We start from the raw sequence: 22,692 nt of genomic DNA on the forward strand, positions 1-22,692 counted from the left end.
TTTGATTTTTATGCTTTAAAAAAGATATTTTTCAAATTCAGAGATTGTCTCAACTGTAGGACCTAGGTTTGACACGGAGCAGTAGCCACACTCATCCAATTAGAACCCTCCAGACGCCCTGTAATTTTTGTGATTGGTTTCTGTATGTAAGGCCCTTCTAAAAAATCAACAGGTAAAACATTTTTTTTGGTCAAAACCCAACAGATTCAAAAACTAAAACAAAAAAAAACTCAGATAGAATTCTGAAGGGCTAAACTCGGGTTAGTGTTGTTACCACTCAGTGCCAAACCTCGTGGTTTTTACATTTGGTCAAGTTTTGACTAAATGTTTTAACATAGAGGGGGAATCGAGACGAGGGTCGTGGTGTGTGTGTGTGTGTGTGTGTGTGTGTGTGTGTGTGTGTGTGTGTGTGTGTGTCTGTCTGTCTGTCTGTCTGTGCGCGTGTGTGTGTAGAGCGATTCAGACCAAACTACTGGACCGATCTTTATGAAATTTGACATGAGAGTTCCTGGGAATGATATCCCCGGATATTTCTTTCTTTTTTTCGATAAATACTGTTGATGACGTCATATCCGGCTTTTTGTAAAAGTTGAGGCGGCACTGTCACACCCTCATTTTTCAATCAAATTGATTGAAATTTTTGTAAAGCAATTTCCGACGAAGGCCAGACTTTGGTATTGCATTTCAGCTTGGTGGCTTAAAAATTAATTAATGACTTTGGTCATTAAAAATCTGAAAATTGTAATAATTTTGTTTTTATATAAAACGATCCAAATTTACGTTCATCTTATTCTACATCATGTCCTGATTCCAAAAACATATAAATATGTTATATTTGGATTAAAAACAAGCTCTGAAAATTAAAAATATACAAATTATGATCAAAATTAAATTTCCGAAATCGATTTAAAAACAATTTCATCTTATTCCTTGTCGGTTCCTGATTCCAAAAACATATAGATATGATATGTTTGGATTAAAAACACGCTCAGAAAGTTAAAACGAAGAAAGGTACAGAAAAGCGTGCTATGCAGCACAGCGAAACCACTACCGCGCTGAACAGGCTCGTCAGTTTCACTCCGTTATGCACAAGCGGCAGACTACGGTCATTGTGAAAAAATGCAGTGCGTTCAGTTTCATTCTGTGAGTTCCACAGCTTTACTAAATGTAGTAATTTCGCCTTACGCGACTTGTTTTTAATTCTACGAATTTGGAAAACATTTTCGAAAGAGCATAAGTATAAGACCATTCAACATACAAACTTAAGCTTTGCGAACTGATCGTACCATATTTCACGCCAATGTACACCAAATATGAACAAACTCAGGAATTAAAAGCATGTTAGTGGGTTGCTTTTTTTGTTTTTGTTAGGTCACCATGTAACAGCAGTGATCTGTAAAGTGAACCCTGAAAGCAGTCTACGCAAGACCCAAGAGGACTTTGGGGGCTGGAGGGGGGGGGGGAGGGGGGGGGGGTCTTACGAAAATAAAATCTGCCGCAAAACAAGAGATTTCCTTTTTTATCGGCTGTAATCGCTACAGTAAACAACTCAGCAATAAAAACATGACCTCATTGCACTTACACTTAAAACCTAATGGAAAACCAGAAGGGACACATATATATATATATATATATATAAATCCTAAAGCCTCCTTAGGTCGACCAATTGTCGACCTAAGGCCCCCATTTTACAACACTTTCGATTTAGGTCGACCGAAAATCGGTCGACCTAAGGTTTGGCCCCTTTTCTGCAATCCCATTGGACTGACAGCATCGACCCTATCGCTATCGAGAAGACAGTGCCCAAAGTGTCTTGTCTGTAAATGGCATCAATTTGGGATTTACCGTTTAGGAAAAAAATCAAAAAGTAATTTTGAGACTTATGTTGACCTTTGGAAAATGGGGTCTTTAGGGCAACTATGATAAATTGTCAAATATATTTTTATCTGAGAGTGTTCCTTGTAAAAAAAATGAGATTTGTGGGAATTTTGTTTTACTCGAAATAATGAAATACGTATCCCATTCGTGCTTCTTCTCGTTTTGCGAAACTTGTCTTTTGTGAAAAGATACACAATTCACACTATGAGCCATCACGGATCCATTGATCTTCAAATGGTTCGACCACAGTCAGACGAAATTTGACCTGCCGCCCTCATCGGAGATGTGAAAGGACGCCATTTTTTCTGATGTGCTCTGCTGGTAAACAACTTTTGATGACTTTATTTGATTGTTTTGCAATGTAAAATATATACGTAAGTAATTTGAAATACAATGCTGATCATAAGCCTGATTTTTACTTTCCACATCGCTCTCTCCACAACTCAGTCGAGTCAGTGCTGAGTGCTCTGATTCTGAACATTGTCGAAGCGACGAAGGTGAACTTTCTGCGCATCGATTTCTTTCGATGTAAGCTTAATTGTAAGCGTTTAGTCTACCAACCCGAAGAACACATTTGCAAATTCGAGTAAAATATGTCGTGTGAAAACGTTCAGAGTGCTGTGTTTCATTTGGGTCTATAGAGTATAGTTTCTCACTCTCAGGTCACAGTGCAGCGAGTGCATGGGTGGGAGTTCCTCCGTCTCAGACGGATTTCCGTCTCAGAGAAATTTTGACAATTTTTTTTTTTTTTTTTTGCGGGTTTGTTTCGTTTCGGTTCGAATTTGTAACTCAATCGGCATCCGATCCGTACTTTACAATTGCCATTTCCGGTTCCGTCCGCTTTGTGTCTGCCATTTTGAATCGTTCAGAGGATGTGGTTTTCGGGCTGTTTTCGTCGGCAAAATGCGCTTCATCACTTCTGAAATCGAAGCCAGAAGCATCGATAAAGGGAAAACTAATAAGTGGTTGAACAAGTGGTTCGAGAAGGAGGACAAGCTGAACCGAAGGTACGAAGTTTGGCTTCGAAAAATAGACGAGGCTGGTGTTGCGTATTGCATCCTGTGCGATAAAAAAGTTGTATACGGAGCAAACGGAGGGCGTGCACTCGAAAAACACACGACTGACCCTAATCACGACAAAGCTTTCCGATCACAGAAACATACGTCAACGTTACCGACAGCTTCACAGGTCGTTGCGCCTATTTCTTCGGCGGATCGTGCCACTGATATTAAAATTAAAACATGTGCTTTTTTAGCGGAGCACTGTCTGCCACTTTCATTGGCACCGGATTTGTTGCAGTTTGCGAAAACACTGGCTGCAGACCCAGCTGCCCTAAGCACAGTCACCATGTGTAGAAAAACTGCTACATACACGTTAACACATGGTGTTTCTGAGGCTCTGAAGGCTTTTGTTATATGGAACTGATAGACTGCGCCCTCATTGATAGTCATCTCATACTGTGTTATGCCAAATGGACTGATAGTGCACTTTTTGTTGTTTCTAATGCTTGCCAGGTCCCTAAAATTTTTAGTTTTTGTTACTTTTTGTATCTCCAACAAGGTTCTTATTTATCAGAATTAAACTCAGGAGAGGCCAGAGAAACCCTTTTAAATTCATAAAATTCGTTTTCGGCCGGGGGCCTTCGCCCCCCTGGACCCCCCACCAGGGCGCTGCCCCTGGACCCCGCCGGGGCCTTGGCGGCCCCTGGACCCCGGCCTTAAAAAAAGTTCAGTCTTGGAACAATTTTGGGCTCCCACCCATGCGAGTGCTGAGCTGCATGCTGACTTGTCAGTGACACTGACTGTCACTATAATGTCAGTGTTACAGAAGTTCAGCCACTGGTCATGGAAAATTAAAGTGTATTTATTGGTAAGGGAATTTGATAAACTTTTATGGGTTGATCTATGAACACTCCAGATGAAAGTCTTTAAACCGAGTCAAAATTGATGTGAACAAAAACATTCATTACTACAAAATTCTTCAAGTTCAACCGAATAAAACAACAAGTCGCGTAAGGCGAAAATACAATATTTAGTCAAGTAGCTGTCGAACTCACAGAATGAAACTGAACGCAATGCAACGCAGCAAGACCGTATACTCGTGGTCCACCGCTCACGGCATAGGCAGTGAAATTGACAAGAAGAGCGGGGTAGTGGTTACGCTATGCTGCATAGCACGCTTTTCTGTACCTCTCTTCGTTTTAACTTTCTGAGCGTGTTTTTAATCCAAACATATCATATCTATATGTTTTTGGAATCAGGAACCGACAAGGAATAAGATGAAAGTGTTTTTAAAACGATTTCGAAAAAAAAATTTTGATAATAATTTTTATATATTTAATTTTCAGAGCTTGTTTTTAATCCGAATATAACATATTTATATGTTTTTGGAATCAGCAAATGATGGAGAATAAGATAAACGTAAATTTGGATCGTTTTATAAATTTTTATTTTTTTTTACAATTTTCAGATTTTTAATGACCAAAGTCATTAATTAATTTTTAAGCCACCAAGCTGAAATGCAATACCGAACCCCGGGCTTCGTCGAAGATTACTTGACCAAAATTTCAACCAATTTGGTTGAAAAATGAGGGCGTGACAGTGCCGCCTCAACTTTCACGAAAAGCCGGATATGACGTCATCAAAGACATTTATCAAAAAAATGAAAAAAACGTTCCGAGATTTCATACCCAGGAACTCTCATGTCAAATTTCATAAAGATCGGTCCAGTAGTTTAGTCTGAATCGCTCTACACACACACACACACACACAGACACACACACAGACACACACACACACGCACACACGCACATACACCACGACCCTCGTTTCGATTCCCCCTCGATGTTAAAATATTTAGTCAAAACTTGACTAAATATAAAAACCAGCACCCCTTTGTCACATTTGTGTTGGGAACACACTGACCACTAGCAATATCTGCAACTTGATAAGATGGTCACATGGGGGGGGGGGGGGGGTGGACATGCACGTCTAGGCAACACAAAATCAGGGTTCCACACAGGCTCTGAGGTCAAGGGTATTCATACCCTTTCACCATAAAAGTAAAGGGTTTTCATACCCTTTCCTGATTGATCAAAGGGTATGGCATGTTGTCGGCGACTCTGTGTATTGCTTTGCTGTTTTACCAGGTTCTTGCATGTGCATGATGTCAATGTGTGCAGATTGCATTGTCAATTTGAGAGTGCTTTGAATAAAGGAAATAATTTATGACCATTGGGAAATGTCATATGTGTAAATTCTTGCTTGTAGCATTACAATAAGTGAATAACACCATTTATCTAATACAGGTCTATGATAACACTTAAACATTTACAGCAATTACCGCGGTATCAAAACACTAGTCAGAGGCTGAGAGCTTTCACAAAACGAACAAGTAAACTGGCTTGAAATTCTGAACAGTAAACTTTTATTAATAACCCAGAACCCAGCCACCAACTGACAATTATGAGTTTACCAGTGCAGTGCCACAGTTATTTTAAGAGTAGGTTGAAGACTCAGTTCTTCCCGTAGCTGGCTGCGACTTTCATGCTCGACGTGATGTGCTGTGCCCCAAAAGACATTCTTGTGCTGTGCTCTGTGAGAGGTGTTTTCTTTGTGCTTAATATTATTTTGTTCGACCTAGCTATTGATGTGTACATTGTTGTTAAACAGTTGTTTGTTTACCAGGGTTTGCTAGTGTGTGATAGGGTTCGTGTCCGTCTGAAGATGTTAGTTTCTTTGTTAGTCCTGTGTTGACAACTCTTCGACAAGCGCTTAGAACTGTACCCACGGAATACGCGCTATATAAGCTTCATATTGATTGATTGATTGATTTTCCCCCAAAATTCAGGGTAATGCTATGAAAAGTCAGTTCAGTTCCACAACAACAAGAATATTATTATGAGTATCAATAAGTTTGAAATTATTTGCCTGTTCAGTTGTTGGTTACAAATTAACAACACACCTATCAAGTGCCTGTTGAAATTCACATCTGCAACACACTTGTGACTGTGTCTCTCCACAACAACAGTTCAATCTAAGTTTCAACACACTAAAGCGTGGCATCATTGAAAGGGCGTTGCAACTGTATGGCTCTAATAATTATTACTCTGTAACTCAGTCTTTGGGTGAAGTCTTGGTGTTTTGTTTTGCAAGTCACAGCCACTGTCAACAGATTTCCTTAGTTTTCCTCATGGCTCCGTGCACTTGCAATGCCGCCCTTCCAGTGATGTCACGCTTTAGGTCAGTGCCTACGTGTTTAATCATCATTTTGTTAGGCCAGTCTCTCCACTGAGAGTCGGTTCCTTAGCTTTGACTTCCCCCGGTTCTGTTGACTAAAGCCTCTCTCACAGGGTACAGAAGTGATTGGAATGGTCAAGAGAATGTCACCAAGCATGCTAAAATCAGGTATCGCAAAAATGCAAACGTCAAAGTTCGTTGTTTTGGATCAACTGCAACAGGCTTTCTTGGTCGTGGCCTTTTCAAACACAAAGTCAGTGACAAAACTGATCGTCTGCAAACTTGCACGCTCGCGGTCTTCGCGGAACCAACAGAACCGAAAATAGCGGAGGGGAAGTAACTCTGGTCACGCTGACAGCGCCGACTTCCCGGAGACAGTAAAACACGTGTCGAGATCGCCGGTGAAGCTTTCCGAAATTAGTCTCCCGCGAAAAAAAAAACCAAAAAAACCTCGAGCGTCGCATAACCAGTCGTACCGTTTGTAAAACGATCAAAGTCATACCCTTTTGCCTTTCAAGTCGTACGTTATTATACCTCTTGGCAAAATAATTGTTACTTACCGACACCCTTTCAAAGAGCGTCTCGTACGTGATTTGGGGGGGGTCAGAGGGTATAATACCTCCAATTTTACGTGATGTGGAACCCTGCAAAATATGTTATTGTGTATGATTTTTTTTATCCAGATACTTGCGGCAAAAATGGACTACTACCCTCATTACACCAGAGGTAGGAGGATGTGTGGTCCTCATGGCTTTACGCAATAATTCAGGTAAGAAAAGCTAAGACAAAAACTTGCATGAATTATTTCCAGTTAATCAAAGTGACTACCTTAACCTTTAGCCTGCCCTTCAGAGCCAAAATGAAGTATTGCCAGTCATAGTATCATAATTATGACTGGCAATACTTCATTTTGGCTTTATTATGAGTGGACTTACTGCTGTTTGACTTTGGAGGGCAGAGCTAGAATGGACACTTTCCTTCGTCGCTTTGATGCGGATGTAATGCCTTCACTACGGTTCTTGCCAGACACAGCTTTTTGATCTGATGAGGCCCCCACCTGTTCAATTACACATTAAGTGATTAACATGCTTCCATTTGAAACTTCGAAGTCTTCATCGGGGATTGACGCCCGACAAAAGCTAATTGAAGCCCGACGGAGCGAAGCGACGGAGGGCTTCAATTACTTTAGACTTTGGGAGAGCGTCAATCCACGATGAAGACCGAGAAGTTTCAAATGGAAGCATGTTAATGTTATTGTAATTGAATGTCAGTGTTACAGAAGTTCAGCCACTGGTCATGGAAAATTAAAGTGTATTTATTGGTAAGGGAATTTGATAAACTTTTATGGGTTGATCTATGAACATTCCAGATGAAAGTCTTTAAACCGAGTCAAAATTGATGTGAACAAAAACATTCATTACTACAAAATTCTTCAAGTTCAACCTAATAAAACAAAAACCAGCACCCCTTTGTCACATTTGTGTTGGGAACACACTGACCACTAGCAATATCTGCAACTTGATAAGATGGTCACATGGGGGGGGGGGGGGGGGGGGGGGGGTGGACATGCACGTTGAGGCAACACAAAATATTTTTTTGTGTATGCTTTTTTTTATCCAGATACTTGCGGCAAAAATGGACTACTACCCTCATTACACCAGAGGTAGGAGGATGAGTGGTCCTCATGGCTTTACGCAATAATTCAGGTAAGAAAAGCTAAGACAAAAACTTGCATGAATTATTTCCAGTTAATCAAAGTGACTACCTTTAGCCTGCCCTTCAAAGCCAAAAACCGGCACGGTTGGCCTAGTGGTAAGGCGTCCGCCCCGTGATCGGGAGGTCGTGGGTTCGAACCCCGGCCGGGTCATACCTAAGACTTTAAAATTGGTAATCTAGTGGCTGCTCCGCCTGGCGTCTGGCATTATGGGGTTAGTGCTAAGCCTGGTTGGTCCGGTGTCAGAATAATGTGACAGGGTGAGACATGAAGCCTGTGCTGCGACTTCTGTCTTGTGTGTGGCGCACGTTATATGTCAAAGCAGCACCGCCTTGATATGGCCCTTCGTGGTCGGCTGGGCGTTAAGCAAACAAACAAACAAAAATCAAAGCCAAAATGAAGTATTGCCAGTCATATTATCATAATTATGACTGGCAATACTTCATTTTGGCTTTATTATGAGTGGACTTACTGCTGTTTGACTTTGGAGGGCAGAGCTAGAATGGACACTTTCCTTCGTCGCTTTGATGCGGATGTAATGCCTTCACTACGGTTCTTGCCAGACACAGCTTTTTGATCTGATGAGGCCCCCACCTGTTCAGTTACACATTAAGTGATTAACATGCTTCCATTTGAAACTTCGAAGTCTTCATCGGGGACTGACGCCCGACAAAAGCTAATTGAAGCCCGACAGAGCGAAGCGACGGAGGGCTTCAATTACTATAGACTTTGGGAGGGCGTCAATCCACGATGAAGACCGAGAAGTTTCAAATGGAAGCATGTTAATGTTATTGTAATTGAATGTCAGTGTTACAGAAGTTCAGCCACTGGTCATGGAAAATTAAAGTGTATTTATTGGTAAGGGAATTTGATAAACTTTTATGGGTTGATCTATGAACATTCCAGATGAAAGTCTTTAAACCGAGTCAAAATTGATGTGAACAAAAAACATTCATTACTACAAAATTCTTCAAGTTCAACCTAATAAAACAAAAACCAGCACCCCTTTGTCACATTTGTGTTGGGAACACACTGACCACTAGCAATATCTGCAACTTGATAAGATGGTCACATGGGGGAGGGGGGGGGGGTGGACATGCACGTTGAGGCAACACAAAATATTTTATTGTGTATGCTTTTTTTTATCCAGGTACTTGCGGCAAAAATGGACTACTACCCTCATTACACCAGAGGTAGGAGGATGAGTGGTCCCCATGGCTTTACGCAATAATTCAGGTAAGAAAAGCTAAGACAAAAACTTGCATGAATTATTTCCAGTTAATCAAAGTGACTACCTTTAGCCTGCCCTTCAAAGCCAAAAACCGGCACGGTTGGCCTAGTGGTAAGGCGTCCGCCCCGTGATCGGGAGGTCGTGGGTTCGAACCTCGGCCGGGTCATACCTAAGACTTTAAAATTGGCAATCTAGTGGCTGCTCCGCCTGGCGTCTGGCATTATGGGGTTAGTGCTAGGCCTGGTTGGTCCGGTGTCAGAATAATGTGACTGGGTGAGACATGAAGCCTGTGCTGCAACTTCTGTCTTGTGTGTGGCGCACGTTATATGTCAAAGCAGCACCGCCCTGATATGGCCCTTCGTGGTCGGCTGGGCGTTAAGCAAACATACAAACAAAAATCAAAGCCAAAATGAAGTATTGCCAGTCATATTATCATAATTATGACTGGCAATACTTCATTTTGGCTTTATTATGAGTGGACTTACTGCTGTTTGACTTTAGAGGGCAGAGCTAGAATGGACACTTTCCTTCGTCGCTTTGATGCGGATGTAATGCCTTCACTACGGTTCTTGCCAGACACAGCTTTTTGATCTGATGAGGCCCCCACCTGTTCAGTTACACATTAAGTGATTAACATGCTTCCATTTGAAACTTCGAAGTCTTCATCGGGGATTGACGCCCGACAAAAGCTAATTGAAGCCCGACGGAGCGAAGCGACGGAGGGCTTCAATTAGACTTTGGGAGGGCGTCAATCCACGATGAAGACCGAGAAGTTTCAAATGGAAGCATGTTAATGTTATTGTAATTGAATCTGACGACAATCTCTTTCCTGCTTTCATGCGGTTGTAAACAGACAGAATTGGTTCTGTTCTGTTCACACACTACTTTCAGTCCACCTACCTGCAAGGGTCAAGTCCCAAGAAATGTCTCTGTATTCCTATCGTATCACTCTGCTCCTGTTTTGTTTTCTTTCACACACATTTTCCCTTCTTTTTTGACGGGTTTCTGGACAGCAAACTCTAAAACAAATTCTTTTCATCACAAAAGCGATCTTTGGAATTGACTGACGTAGTCCGGAAGAATTCATGCATTAACTTACGTCACGTACTCAACGTCATCACTTCGCATACCTTATGGTCTCGGTATTTCGTTGGCCTTCATATTTCCTACTTGTAAAATGACCCTCAAAGCTAACCGAGACTAGTTGAGGCTGTATCAATACGCCTCGCCAGCAGGTTGTTAATGGATTTTTTAGCGAGTGGTTATCGACAATTGTAATACAATCAAGTTTGCGTTTTAATGAAACAGATCCTGTGATTGGTCAGAATGTCCCAACTCATTACAAATTACCGGTGACTAATTGTCGATAGCCACTAGCTAAAAAATTCATTAACAACCTGCTCCGCACACTCGTGAATTACCAAGAGGCTGCAAATACCCACTCGTGGTTTATTTTCCACTAATCAACTCGTGGTCATTGTTTAAGCTCTATTTAATGACCGGTAATTTTTAATGAGTTGGGGCATTCTGACCAATCACAGGATCTGTTTCATTAAAACGCAAACTTGATTGAATTACAATTAACATTAACCAGAAAAGCCTTTTAACATATGATAATTATAAGAATAACTTTGAATGTAATTAGAAAATTGTTTGCCATTTGAAGAATATTCATACCATAAGACTAAATTGTTGAAAAGTGTCAAATGTACTGAAAGTAGATGGCTTTGTCAACTGACCATAAATACAATTGGTTCTTGTGCCTGTTGTATAGGAGCACCTGAAAGAGAAGGAACAATGGAACAGAAAGTACCAGCAGGAGGTCGACAGTCTGTCATTCCGCAACTAGCAGCTGTCCAAACGAGTTGTGGTACTGCAAGAGGAGCTGGAGGCCGTCGAGTCACAGAAGAAAAAACACAAGGTTGGCACATTTCTTTAAAGCAGTAAAGCGGTAATCAAGACACCAGCATTGACTTGACAGATACAGATTTCCTCTTCGTTGAATAGGGTTGAAGGCATGGCTATCATATTCCTTGGTGGTGGCAATTCCGTTCAATATGTTTTTGTAACGTCGTGAAATATATACTTTTCCCATAAAACTGAAAGCTTAGTGTTACTGCGACTTCATTTTATCATACTTATTTTCATAGTGTGGCATTTTTCGGTTCTCGTCTTTGTTTTGCCAATACATTAACCTTTACTTTAATTGTTTAAAGTTTTAACAAAAACTTACAATGGTAGGAACCCAAGAAAAAGTCCACCCCTCTGCTTTTTGAATGTAATCTATACCTGACTAAGTTTCAAATGTACATTAGTATTAGATAGGCCATGAAGCCTGTAAATGCCCCTTCTTGATCTTGTGATCATTTTATTGCTATTTATAGTACAGAAAAGGGAACCCGTAAGATTTTGCCATATTTTGTACTCTTGATTTTCTAAATTACGATTGATACGGTCTGTGGAAAAAAAGAGAAATAATTCCTAGACTTCTTGAGTTTCTACTTTCGGTTCACTCAGTTAGTGTAAAAAAACAACCTGTTACTATGGCCATTTTGAATCTCGTATGAAGTGACTAAACGAGATCAGTTGCGTTGATCAGCTCAAAGCGTGGAAAGCTCAATTTTTATCATGCAAAAACAACAACAAAGAGGTGGATCCTCAGCAGGAGCAAAGAAAAAGGCTGTTCGGGAACAGGAATTCCTTTCAACGTATGTTTTCCAAGTTTGACATCGATAGACACTGCATGTCAAAGCTAGACTCATAGGGATCCTGAAATTGACAACACCAAGAAAAGCCGCTGCCAGCATGAGGAGCATCACAGACTTTGTCTTTTGCAAAAGATCTACCCGAGGAACAGGGTGCAGTACATGCCAAAGCGATGTTATCCGAGCTGATAGTGAAAATGAATTTGTCATTGAGCACAGCAGATGTGATTTTACAAGCTGTCAAAAGTGTGTTTCCTGTCTTAAACATCGCGCAGAAGTCTAAGTGTTCCTGCAAGAAGGCTACAGCAATGATGAAACAGATGTCTAATGACATTAGGTCTTCTCTTAAAGAAAAAATCAACAAAGATTTCCATCTTTTTTTTTTATCAATGACGGTGTGTGCAGCATGTTTGAAATGAATGATTAAAAGTTATGTGGAGTACTCTCATTTTTCTGAAAATGCACGTAGCTTTTTTTTTGTTAAACTCCATGGCAAAATTGAGGTCCCAAGGTCTGTATTACAATATATATATATATGCAACACATGCTTCTGTCAGTTAAAAGATATGATTTGTTTTTTATCAGCCTCATCTGGAGATGTACTGGTACCTCAGGCCTCATCTGGAGATGTACCAGTATTGCCAGCCTCATTTGGAGATGTACAAGTATTGCCAGCCTCGTCTGGAGATGTACTAGTATCACAAGCCTTATCTGGAGATGTACCAGTATCACCAGCCTCATCTGGAGATGTACCGCCATCACCAGCCTCATCTGGAGATTTACCAGTATCACCAGCCTTATCTGGATATGTACCAGTTTCACCAGTCTTATCTGGACATGTACCAGTATCACCAGCCTCATCTGGAGATGTACCGCTATCACCAGCCTTATCTGGAGATGTACTGATACCACCAACCTCATCTGGAGATGTACCGCTATCACCAGCCTTATCTGGAAATGTACCGATACCACCAGCCTCATCTGGAGATGTACCGCTATCACCAGCCTCATCTGGAGATGTACCGCTATCATCAGCCTCATCTGGAGATGTACCGCTATCACCAGTCTTATCTGGAAATGTACCGATACCACCAGCCTCATCTGGAGATGTACCGCTATCACCAGCCTTATCTGGAGATGTACTGATACCACCAGCCTCATCTGGAGATGTACCGCTACCAAAAGCCTCATCTGGAAATGTACCGATACCACCAGCCTCATTTGGAGATGAACAGGTACGAAAAGCATTGTGATTTTGAACTTACTCACGGGTTACCTCCATTATGAAATTGACCGTTTTTGTTTGTTTATTTGTTGCTTAACGTCCAGCCGACTACGCAGAGCCATATCAGGACGAAAATTGACCGCTTTTATTTTTTAAACTTTCCAGGAAATGGGATTTAGCCACCTCTAGGTCGATGTTGTCAGTCTAATGAAATTGGAGAAAAGGCACCAATGGGTGGCCGAGTGGTAACGCACTTGCGCTCGGAAGTGAGTTCGACCCTGTGTCGGGGCGTTAGCAATTTTCTCCCCCCTTTCCTAACCTAGGTGGTGGGTTCAAGTGCTAGTCTTTCGGATGAGACGAAAAACCGAGGTCCCTTCGTGTACACTACATTGGGGTGTGCACGTTAAAGATCCCACGATTGACAAAAGGGTCTTTCCTGGCAAAATTGTATAGCCATAGATTAAAAAAATGTCCACCAAAATACCCGTGTGACTTTGAATAATAGGCCGTGAACAGTAGGATATGCGCCGAAATGGCTGCGATCTGCTGGTCGATGTGAATGCGTGATGTATTGTGTAAAAAAATCCATCTCACACGGCGCCTTGAGTCCGAGTCTGGAGATACGCGCGCGATATAAGACTTCATATAACCCATACTTGTCGGTCGCCCTATGCCTAAGTGGAATGTTTTGTATAATGGGAGCTTTAGGGCAACATTTGGCTTTAACACACACACACGTACATATATAGATTGGTTGAATTTAGAATAAAAAGAAAGTATGTAAAAGTCACAACATTCTTACACGTACTCGCATTCACTACCAAGAAACTGTTAATTTTTAGGATAGTTGGACATTAACTACAGTACCTGTGTAATCCAGAAAAACACACAAGATAAGCACATAATTGAGGCAAGTCAGGACCATTATGATGATCTGTGTCAAAAGCATCACATTTATTTTAACACGAATATTTATTGGACCATAGTGGCCGAGTGGGCTGCTTGCAGTCTCACTCAATGACAAAGTTAAGCAATGCCGAGCCTAGCCAAGTACTTGGATAAGTGACTGTCTGAGTTGTACACTGCTGTTAACTTGACCCCTCATGGAGGGCGGTGTCTCACTACTCTTTGGGATGAGATTTTAAAGGGAGGTCTATTCAGTATTCTGAGTACATATATGCACTCAAAATCAAGCTTGGACTTGATCCTGACGCCAATGTCCAACTCGGGTCAATGCAACCTGCAGAAACACACCCAGCATGCATCATAGTCTCAGAATAATCAAAATGATGATTGTGGAGACTCAACGAAAGGCAGGTGTGCTAAGCTGCCATAGTATTATGGGAAATGATTCTATTGTTATTGCAAATTTGTCTGGAAGCATGTGTCGACATAAGCTTGTATGTCTGCTTGATAGAGAATGGGATCTGGGTTGTCAGTAAAATGAAATTTGAGATTTTAAAAGAATCACCAAACCTTAGGGCGACAAAATATAAGTTGAAAGTATTGTACAATTGGAGCTTTACCTTTAGGACGACATTTGGTTGACCTAACTCCCCTATAGGATTTAACACAATATATATATATATATGTTATAATTTTGGTTGCCCTAATCAAAAGTATTGTATAATGGGAGCTTTAGGGCGACATTTGGCGAATTGGATCTGGGTTGTTACTAAAATGACATTTTACTTTTTTGAGATTTTTTTTTTATACACGTTTTTATTGAGTCACTTGAGAAAAAGTGACTCTATGTAATCGGTCAGTGTTAGTCTGTCCGGCCGGCCGTCCGGCCGGCCGTCCGTAGACACCACCTTAACGTTGGACTTTTCTCGGAAACTATCAAAGCGATCGGGCTCATATTTTGTTTAGTCGTGACCTCCAATGACCTCTACACTTTAACGATGGTTTCGTTGACCTTTGACCTTTTTCAAGGTCACAGGTCAGCGTCAAAGGAAAAATTAGACATTTTATATCTTTGACAAAGTTCATCGGATGTGATTGAAACTTTGTAGGATTATTCTTTACATCAAAGTATTTACATCTGTAGCCTTTTACGAACGTTATCAGAAAAACAAGGGAGATAACTAGCCTTTTCTGTTCGGCAACACACAACTTAACGTTGGGCTTTTCTCGGAAACTATAAAAGTGACCGGGCTCAAATTTTATGTGAACGTGACTCATTGTGTTGTGAATAGCAATTTCTTCCTGTCCATCTGATGCCTCATATAATATTCAGAACTGCGAAAGTGACTCGATCGAGCGTTTGCTCTTCTTGTTTCTTCTTGGTACACGACATCAACATCAGACAGCAACACTTTTTTTTAGATTTGAAAGGAAGCACCAAACCTTAGGGCGAAAAAAATATGTGAAAGTATTGTACAATAGGAGCTTTAGGATGACATTTGGTCGACCTAGCTCCCCTGTGGGATTTAACACACATGCATATATATATATATATATATATATGTTATAATTTTGGTCGCCCTAATCAAAAGTATTGTATAATGGGAGCGTTAGGGCGACATTTGGCGAATTGGATCTGGGTTGTTACTAAAAAAAAATGACATATTACTTTTTTGAGAATTTTATTTTTTCAGTTTTTTTTTTTTATACACGTTTTTATTTCTTTTTGGTACACGACATCAACATCAGACAACAACACTTTTTTGAGATTTGAAAGGAAGTACCAAACCTTAGGGCGAAAGAAAATACGTTGAAAGTATTGTACAATAGGAGCTTTAGGATGACATTTGGTCGATCGACCTAGCTCCCCTGTGGGATTTAACACACACGCATGTATATATATATGTCAAAAATGGTGTGAATGTGATCATACTTTCTCCAAGTCCTTTTTCAAAAATTGACCCGATATTCCGATCTACTTACAAATACCTTTTGGGGTTTAAATTGTGATGTTTTAGTTTAAATAAAAGTTCCACATGATTCTATGCTCCGCCTTGCAAGAGACATCACATTAACTTAACTGTGAATATTTTGTTTTAGGATGAAGACTACTGTCAGGAGAGTGATTTTGATTCTGATAGCACACCTTCTTCCTGCGATTACCCTATGCTGTCACCACCTGCACAAAGGAAGAAAACTTGCCAAGGTAAAAGTCAATGAAAGAAACTGTGAGAAGTAGTAACTCACTGACTGCGACAATTCATGGTTGACCAATTTACTTAAAATTCAGCTTTCCTGAGCCAGAAACCACAACTTGGTCTATAGTTCAGGACATTTCCTAGTCGAGTTGCAATCAATTATTGTACTATCAAGGAAACAGTTTCTTGTGTAAAGAATTTAACATGCTATACGGTGTTGTTGCCAGGCCTCGGTCTTTTGTCTGTGACGCATTCCTTTCTGATTTGACGCATTGGACCTAGCCTTGTCCGGTCGATGGACCGATAGTTTTTACGTTTTGGTGGTCAACTGACCGATACATATTCGTACAAGGCGGACAAGGTCTGCAATGAATGGAATGGGAGTTGCAAAGTCGGAAAACAAACCCCGATCGAAATGCTCATGTTTGCTACGAGTGAAAAATGCACTCGGTGCCGACTCTGTGTTTGTCGTCATTGACTCTGTGTTTGTCGTCTTTGACACTCGAGGCTGCGTTTACGGAAATACCCGTTCCAGCCGGTGTACCTAATTATCGAAAACGGCGCAAACAGCGGAAATTTCATCAATATAATATTACGGCATGGTAATTTGGACCTATTGTTTTTTTAAAGTCAGGACATTTGGACTTATTGGTTTTTTTTAGGGAGGTCCAAATGACCTATTGTTTTCTTAGGCTGGCAACAACACTGGCTATACTTTTTCCCACATAAAAAAGACTTGTGCCCATTGTGATATGTACATTGTACTTGTTTGACAGGCATGGTTACAACAAGTCAGCAAAGTCTGGTTTTCTCGATGGCTGGTTGGCACCCCGTTGCCTTGGCACCTCAAGCAATGATGTTGCCAGCGCAGTCTGTGTCTCGTCTTACGTCTCCCAACAATGTCCAGCTTCCCACCGACCTTACTGTCCTTCAGCAGCAGCTCAGGACTACAGGTATGTTATTCTTCAGCGTGTGGCATCACCGTATTTGATCTTTTACCCTTGTTAAATGCTTCTCATTCAAGTCACTGCACTGCAGAACATGCATGAACTTTTAAAACCAGCTCGCTGCACAATTGTTAAGTACCTATTTTATGAAGCAACTGCTTGTTTGCGAAAATGAGTGTGCCTGCATCAATACTACGTGTTTATCACTAAATCAGTGACTGATTAGACCGTCCTTCCGGAGGGTGAAATGAATAGGCTAAAGTTGCTGATGCGACCCCCATTCATATTTCACACTGTCAGACTGTACGGTAGGCTACGGTTCATGTTGGTTGATAAATATTGGCTTCAAATTGGTACCCTTGAAAATGACAGAAGGCCGCCTTACAATTCTTAAACTTCTTGAGTTTCTACTTTTGTGACATGACGTGACCGAGTTTTGTATGAAGTGAAGAAACGAGATCAGTTGTATTGATCTGTTCAAAGCGTGGAAAGCTCAATTTCCATCAGGCAAAAACAACAACAAAGAGGTGGATCCTCAGCTGGGCCAAAGAAAAAGGCGGTTCGGGAACAGGAATTCCTTTCAAAGTATGTGTCAGTAAAAAGATGACCTGATTTTTTTTCATCAGCCTCATCTGGAGATGTACCGCTACCACCAGCCTCATCTGGAGATGTACCGCTACCACCAGCCTCATCTGGAGATGTACCGATAAAACCAGCCTCTTCTGGAGATGAACAGGTACGAAAAGCCTTGCGATTTGAACTAACTCACGGGTTACCTACTTCCTGAATTTGACTCTCCGGATGACTTTTTTAACTTTTCACAGGAAATGGGAATTGGGCCCCGCCACACCCCCCCCCCCCCCCCCCCCCCCCGGGGGTAATTATTGTCAGTCCAATGGAAGCACAAATACTATGGTCATCCTAAGTGGAAAGTAGTGTATAATGGGATCTTTAGGGCGACATTTGGTCGACTTAACTCCCCTGTAAGCTTTAACACATACACATGTATATTGGTTGAATTTAGAATAAAAAGAAAGTATGTAAAAGGCACAACATTCTTACACGTACTTGCATTCACCACCAAGAAACTGTTAATTTTTAGGATAGTTGGACATTAACTACGGTACCTGTGTAATCCAGAAAAACACACAAGATAAGCACATAAATGAGGCAAGTCAGGACCATTATGATGATCTGTGTCAAAAGCATCACATTTATTTTAACACGAATATTTATTGGACCATAGTGGCCGAGTGGGCGGCTTGCAGTCTCACTCAATGACAAAGTTAAGCAATGCCGAGCCTAGGCAGTACTTGGATAAGTGACTGTCTGAGTTGTACACTGCTGTTAACTTGACCCCACATGGAGGGCGGTGTCTCACTACTCTTTGGGATGAGATTTTAAACTGAGGTCTATTCAGTATTCTGAGTACATATGCCCTTAAAATCATGCTTGGACTTGATCCTGACGCCAATGTCCAACTCGGGTCAATGCAACCCGCAGAAACACACCCAGCATGCATCATAGTCTCAGAATAATCAGAATGATGATTGTGGAGACTCAAGGAAAGGCAGGTGTACTAAGCTGCCATGGTATTATGGGAAAAGGTTCTATTGTTATTGCAAATTTGTCTGGAAGCATGTGTCGACATTAGCTTGTATGTCTGCTTGATAGGCAATGTGATCTGGGTTGTCAGTAAAAATGAAATTTGAGATTTGAAAAGAATCACCAAACCTTAGGGCGACAGAATATAAGTTGAAAGTATTGTACAATTGGAGCTTTAGGACGACATTTGGTCGACCTAGCTCCCCTGTAGGATTTAGCACAATATATGTTATATTTTTGGTCGCCCTAATCAAAAGTATTGTATAATGGGAGCTTTAGGGCGACATTTGGTGAATTGGATCTGGGTTGTCACTAAAATGACATTTGAGATTTGAAAGGAAGCACCAAACCTTAGGGCGAAAGAAAATACATTGAAAGTATTGTACAATTGCTGAATTGGAGCTTTAGGATGACATATGTTCGACCTAGCTCCCCTGTGGAATTTGACACACACGCATATTATATATACTGTTCAAAAAAAGAAACGCATAGTTGCTACTTGCCAAATTTGTTTTATTTTTCGAAAAAAATAACAGAAAATCCAATATTTAGATTATTTGTTTGAATTTTGGTATGGACACAGTTGAATGCACACACAGTTCATTTGCATCTTCAAATCAATCAGTCAATCAATACGATTGGGTGCCGAGGCTGTCAAGTCAGTAGGGGGTGTGACTGCCTTGAGCAGCAACAACTGCCCGGCACCTTCTGGGCATGGACTGGATCAGATGCCGGATATCTTGCTGTGGGATGGTGTCCCACTCCTCCTGAAGTGCCTGCAATAGATCGCGGTGATTTGCTGGCGCTTCTTCTTGCCTGCGCACACGTCTGTCCAATTCATCCCAGAGGTGTTCTATCGGGTTTATGTCTGGCGACATGGATGGCCAGGGAAGCACCTGGACATGGTGGTCGGTGAGGAACTGGGTGGTGAGTCGTGCTGTGTGCGGGCGAGCGTTGTCCTGCTGGAATATGGCATCCTGGTCAGCCAGAAGAGGAAGGGCGTGTGGGCGCAGAATTTCCTCCACGTATCGCTGGGCAGTTATGCGCCCTTGGACGTGCACCAGGGTGCTCCTTCCAGCGGTATTGATCGCCCCCACACCATGACGCCTCCACCACCATGAATGGGTGCCTCATCCACACAGTTGGGCGCGTAACGTTCGTTTACTCTCCGGTAGACCCTCCTCCGACCATCATGTCGCTGGAGCAGGAAGTAGGACTCGTCGCTGAACCACACGTGTCTCCAGTGATTCCGGACGGTCCAGCGAAGGTGCTGGTTGCCCCACTGCACTCGGTTCTGGCGATGGCGGCGGGTGAGGACAGCTCCTCTGTGAGGTCTGCGAGCTCTCAAACCAGCTTTATGCAGGCGGTACTGCACGGTCTGGTCCGATAATCGGTGTGGCCCGGGGAGAGCCTGGACAGAAGATGAGGCCGACAGGAAACGATTCCGGAGGTGGCGGAGCCGTATGAAACGGTCCTGAGCAGCAGTTGTCGCCCTTGGTCTTCCCGCTCGTGGCAAGTCAGCAACGGAGCCAGTGGCTTGAAACCTGACCCACAGTCTACTGATGGTGCCCTGGGACACGTGGAAGTGCCTGGCGATTGCACTTTGACTTTGGCCTGCTTGTAAACGACCCAATGCAATTTGGCGGTCTTCTCTGCTCAATCGGGCCATCTTTCGTCGCTGAATTGTCGTCTGATTTCTTTGTGGCGAACAATCCGCTTTTATGGGTTTTGGAAGACATGGTGAGAGCTCAATATTCCCCGAGTTTCACGAGATTACACTGAAGCATGACGAGTGGTCATGCCAAATGAGCAATTTTGACATTGTAGCCACTGATAACGCATGCGTCACGTGCAGAGCTCACTTGTGGCAATGGACGAAAGGTCGACGACCAGATAAACATTTTCTGCAGTTTGGTGGATATCCTTGTAGCCATATAACTAAATTAACCAAATATTACAAGCTATGCGTTTCTTTTTTTGAACAGTATATATATGATAATGTCAAAAATGGTGTGAATGTGTTCATACTTTCTCCAAGTCCTTTTACTGAAAAGGACCTTTGACTCGATATTCCGATCTACTTACGCATACTCTTTGGGGTTTACATTGTGATGTTTAAATAAAAGTTCCACATGATTCTATGCTCCGCCTTGCAAGAGACATCACATTAACTTAACTGTGAATATTTTGTTTTAGGATGAAGACTTATACCGTCCGGAGAGTGATTTTGATTCTGATAGCACACCTTCTTCCTGCGATTACCCTATGCTGTCACCACCTGCACAAAGGAAGAAAACTTGCCAAGGTAAAAGTCAATGAAAGAAACTGTGAGAAGTAGTAACTCACTCACTGCGACAACTCATGGATGACCAATTTACTTAACTCATGGATGACCAATTTACTTAAGATTCAACTCTCCTGAGCCAGAAACCACAACTTGGTCTATAGTTCAGGACATTTCCTAGTCAAGTTGCAATCATTTATTGTACTATCAAGGAAACAGTTTCTTGTGTAAAGAATTTAACATGCTATACAGTGTTCTTGCCAGGCCTTGGTCTTCGGTCTCTGACGCATTCCTTTCTGATTTGACGCATTGGACCTAGCCTTGTCCGGTCGATGGACCGATAGTTTTTACGTTTTGGTGGTCAACTGACCGATACATATTCGTACAAGGCGGACAAGGTCTGCAATGAATGGAATGGGAGTTGCAAAGTCGGAAAACAAACCCCGATCGAAATGCTCATGTTTGCTACGAGTGAAAAATGCACTCGGTGCCGACTCTGTGTTTGTCGTCATTGACTCTGTGTTTGTCGTCATTGACACTCGAGGCTGCGTTTACGGAAATACCCGTTCCAGCCGGTGTACCTAATTATCGAAAACGGCGCAAACAGCGGAAATTTCATCAATATAATACTACGGCATGGTAATTTGGACCTATTGTTTTTTTAAAGCCAGGACATTTGGACTTATTGTTTTTTTTTTAGGGAGGTCCAAATGACCTATTGTCTTCTTAGGCTGGCAACAACACTGGCTATACTTTTTCCCACATAAAACAGACTTGTGCCCATTGTGATATACATTGTACTTGTTTGACAGGCATGGTTACAACAAGTCAGCAAAGTCTGGTTTTCTCGATGGCTGGTTGGCACCCCGTTGCCTTGGCACCTCAAGCAATGATGTTGCCAGCGCAGTCTGTGTCTCGTCTTACGTCTCCCAACAATGTCCAGCTTCCCACCGACCTTACTGTCCTTCAGCAGCAGCTCAGGACTCCAGGTATGTTATTCTTCAGCGTGTGGCATCACCGTATTTGATCTTTTACCCTTGTTAAATGCTTCTCATTCAAGTCACTGCACAGCAGAACATGCATGCACTTTTAAAACCAGCTTGCTGCACAATTGTTAAGTACCTATTTTATGAAGCAACTGCTTGTTTGCGAAAATGAGTGTGCCTGCATCGATACTACGTGTTTATCACTAAATCAGTGTCTGATAAGACCGTCCATCCGGAGGGTGAAATGAATAGGCTAAAGTTGCTGATGCGACCCTCATTCACATTTCACACTGTTAGACTGTACGGTAGGCTACGGTTCATGTTGGTTAATAAATATTGGCTTCAAATTGGTACCCTTGAAAATGACAGAAGGCCGCCTTACATTTAATCACATATTCTTACTCCAATTCTTATGAATGCATTGACTTTAGTCCCACATGCTAGATGTCGAAAAACCTCTCAAATTACCTGCCCTTAGTAGGGTGGTAACCAAGCTAAAAGCGACGCCATAGCCGTTGCTATGGCCTGACCTTGCTCGGTTACCCATAACACCCTGCGCACCACGTGAGCGCTAGCATCCGTAATGTTCATTCTCGACTTTCGACAACACACGGTGGACGTGTCCGAATTTCGCTCTCACTTTTGGCCTTCACATGCCTGCTCGTCCGTGAGACTAGCCGGTTCTTGGGGGTCTACCTGTCCGTCTACCTTTTGGTGAGATCTTTCCTTTTTACGTTTGGAATGTAAATGTTGATAGCTTTGTTTTGAACACGCA

The 22,692-nt window shown here is 41.9% G+C and overlaps 2 protein-coding genes across 2 annotated transcripts in view; both read left to right on the forward strand.

The window, feature by feature from the left end:
- The window catches only part of LOC138979952 (alpha-tocopherol transfer protein-like), a 68,503-nt gene that overhangs the window by 11,959 nt on the left and 33,852 nt on the right, over positions 1-22,692 (forward strand). The gene's annotated exons all lie outside the window — the stretch shown is intronic.
- LOC138979950 (uncharacterized) lies at positions 7,737-22,127 on the forward strand. The gene is made up of 8 exons (XM_070352717.1): positions 7,737-7,822; positions 10,836-10,982; positions 12,352-13,001; positions 15,998-16,103; positions 16,872-17,048; positions 17,669-17,778; positions 20,844-20,952; positions 21,744-22,127. The coding sequence occupies exons 1-8, from the start codon at positions 7,801-7,803 to the stop codon at positions 21,956-21,958; spliced, it is 1,536 nt and encodes a 511-aa protein (XP_070208818.1). The 5' UTR covers positions 7,737-7,800; the 3' UTR covers positions 21,959-22,127.

This window comes from Littorina saxatilis, linkage group LG11, assembly GCF_037325665.1.
Source record: "Littorina saxatilis isolate snail1 linkage group LG11, US_GU_Lsax_2.0, whole genome shotgun sequence".
In the NCBI taxonomy this organism is placed as follows: Eukaryota; Metazoa; Mollusca; class Gastropoda; order Littorinimorpha; family Littorinidae; genus Littorina; species Littorina saxatilis.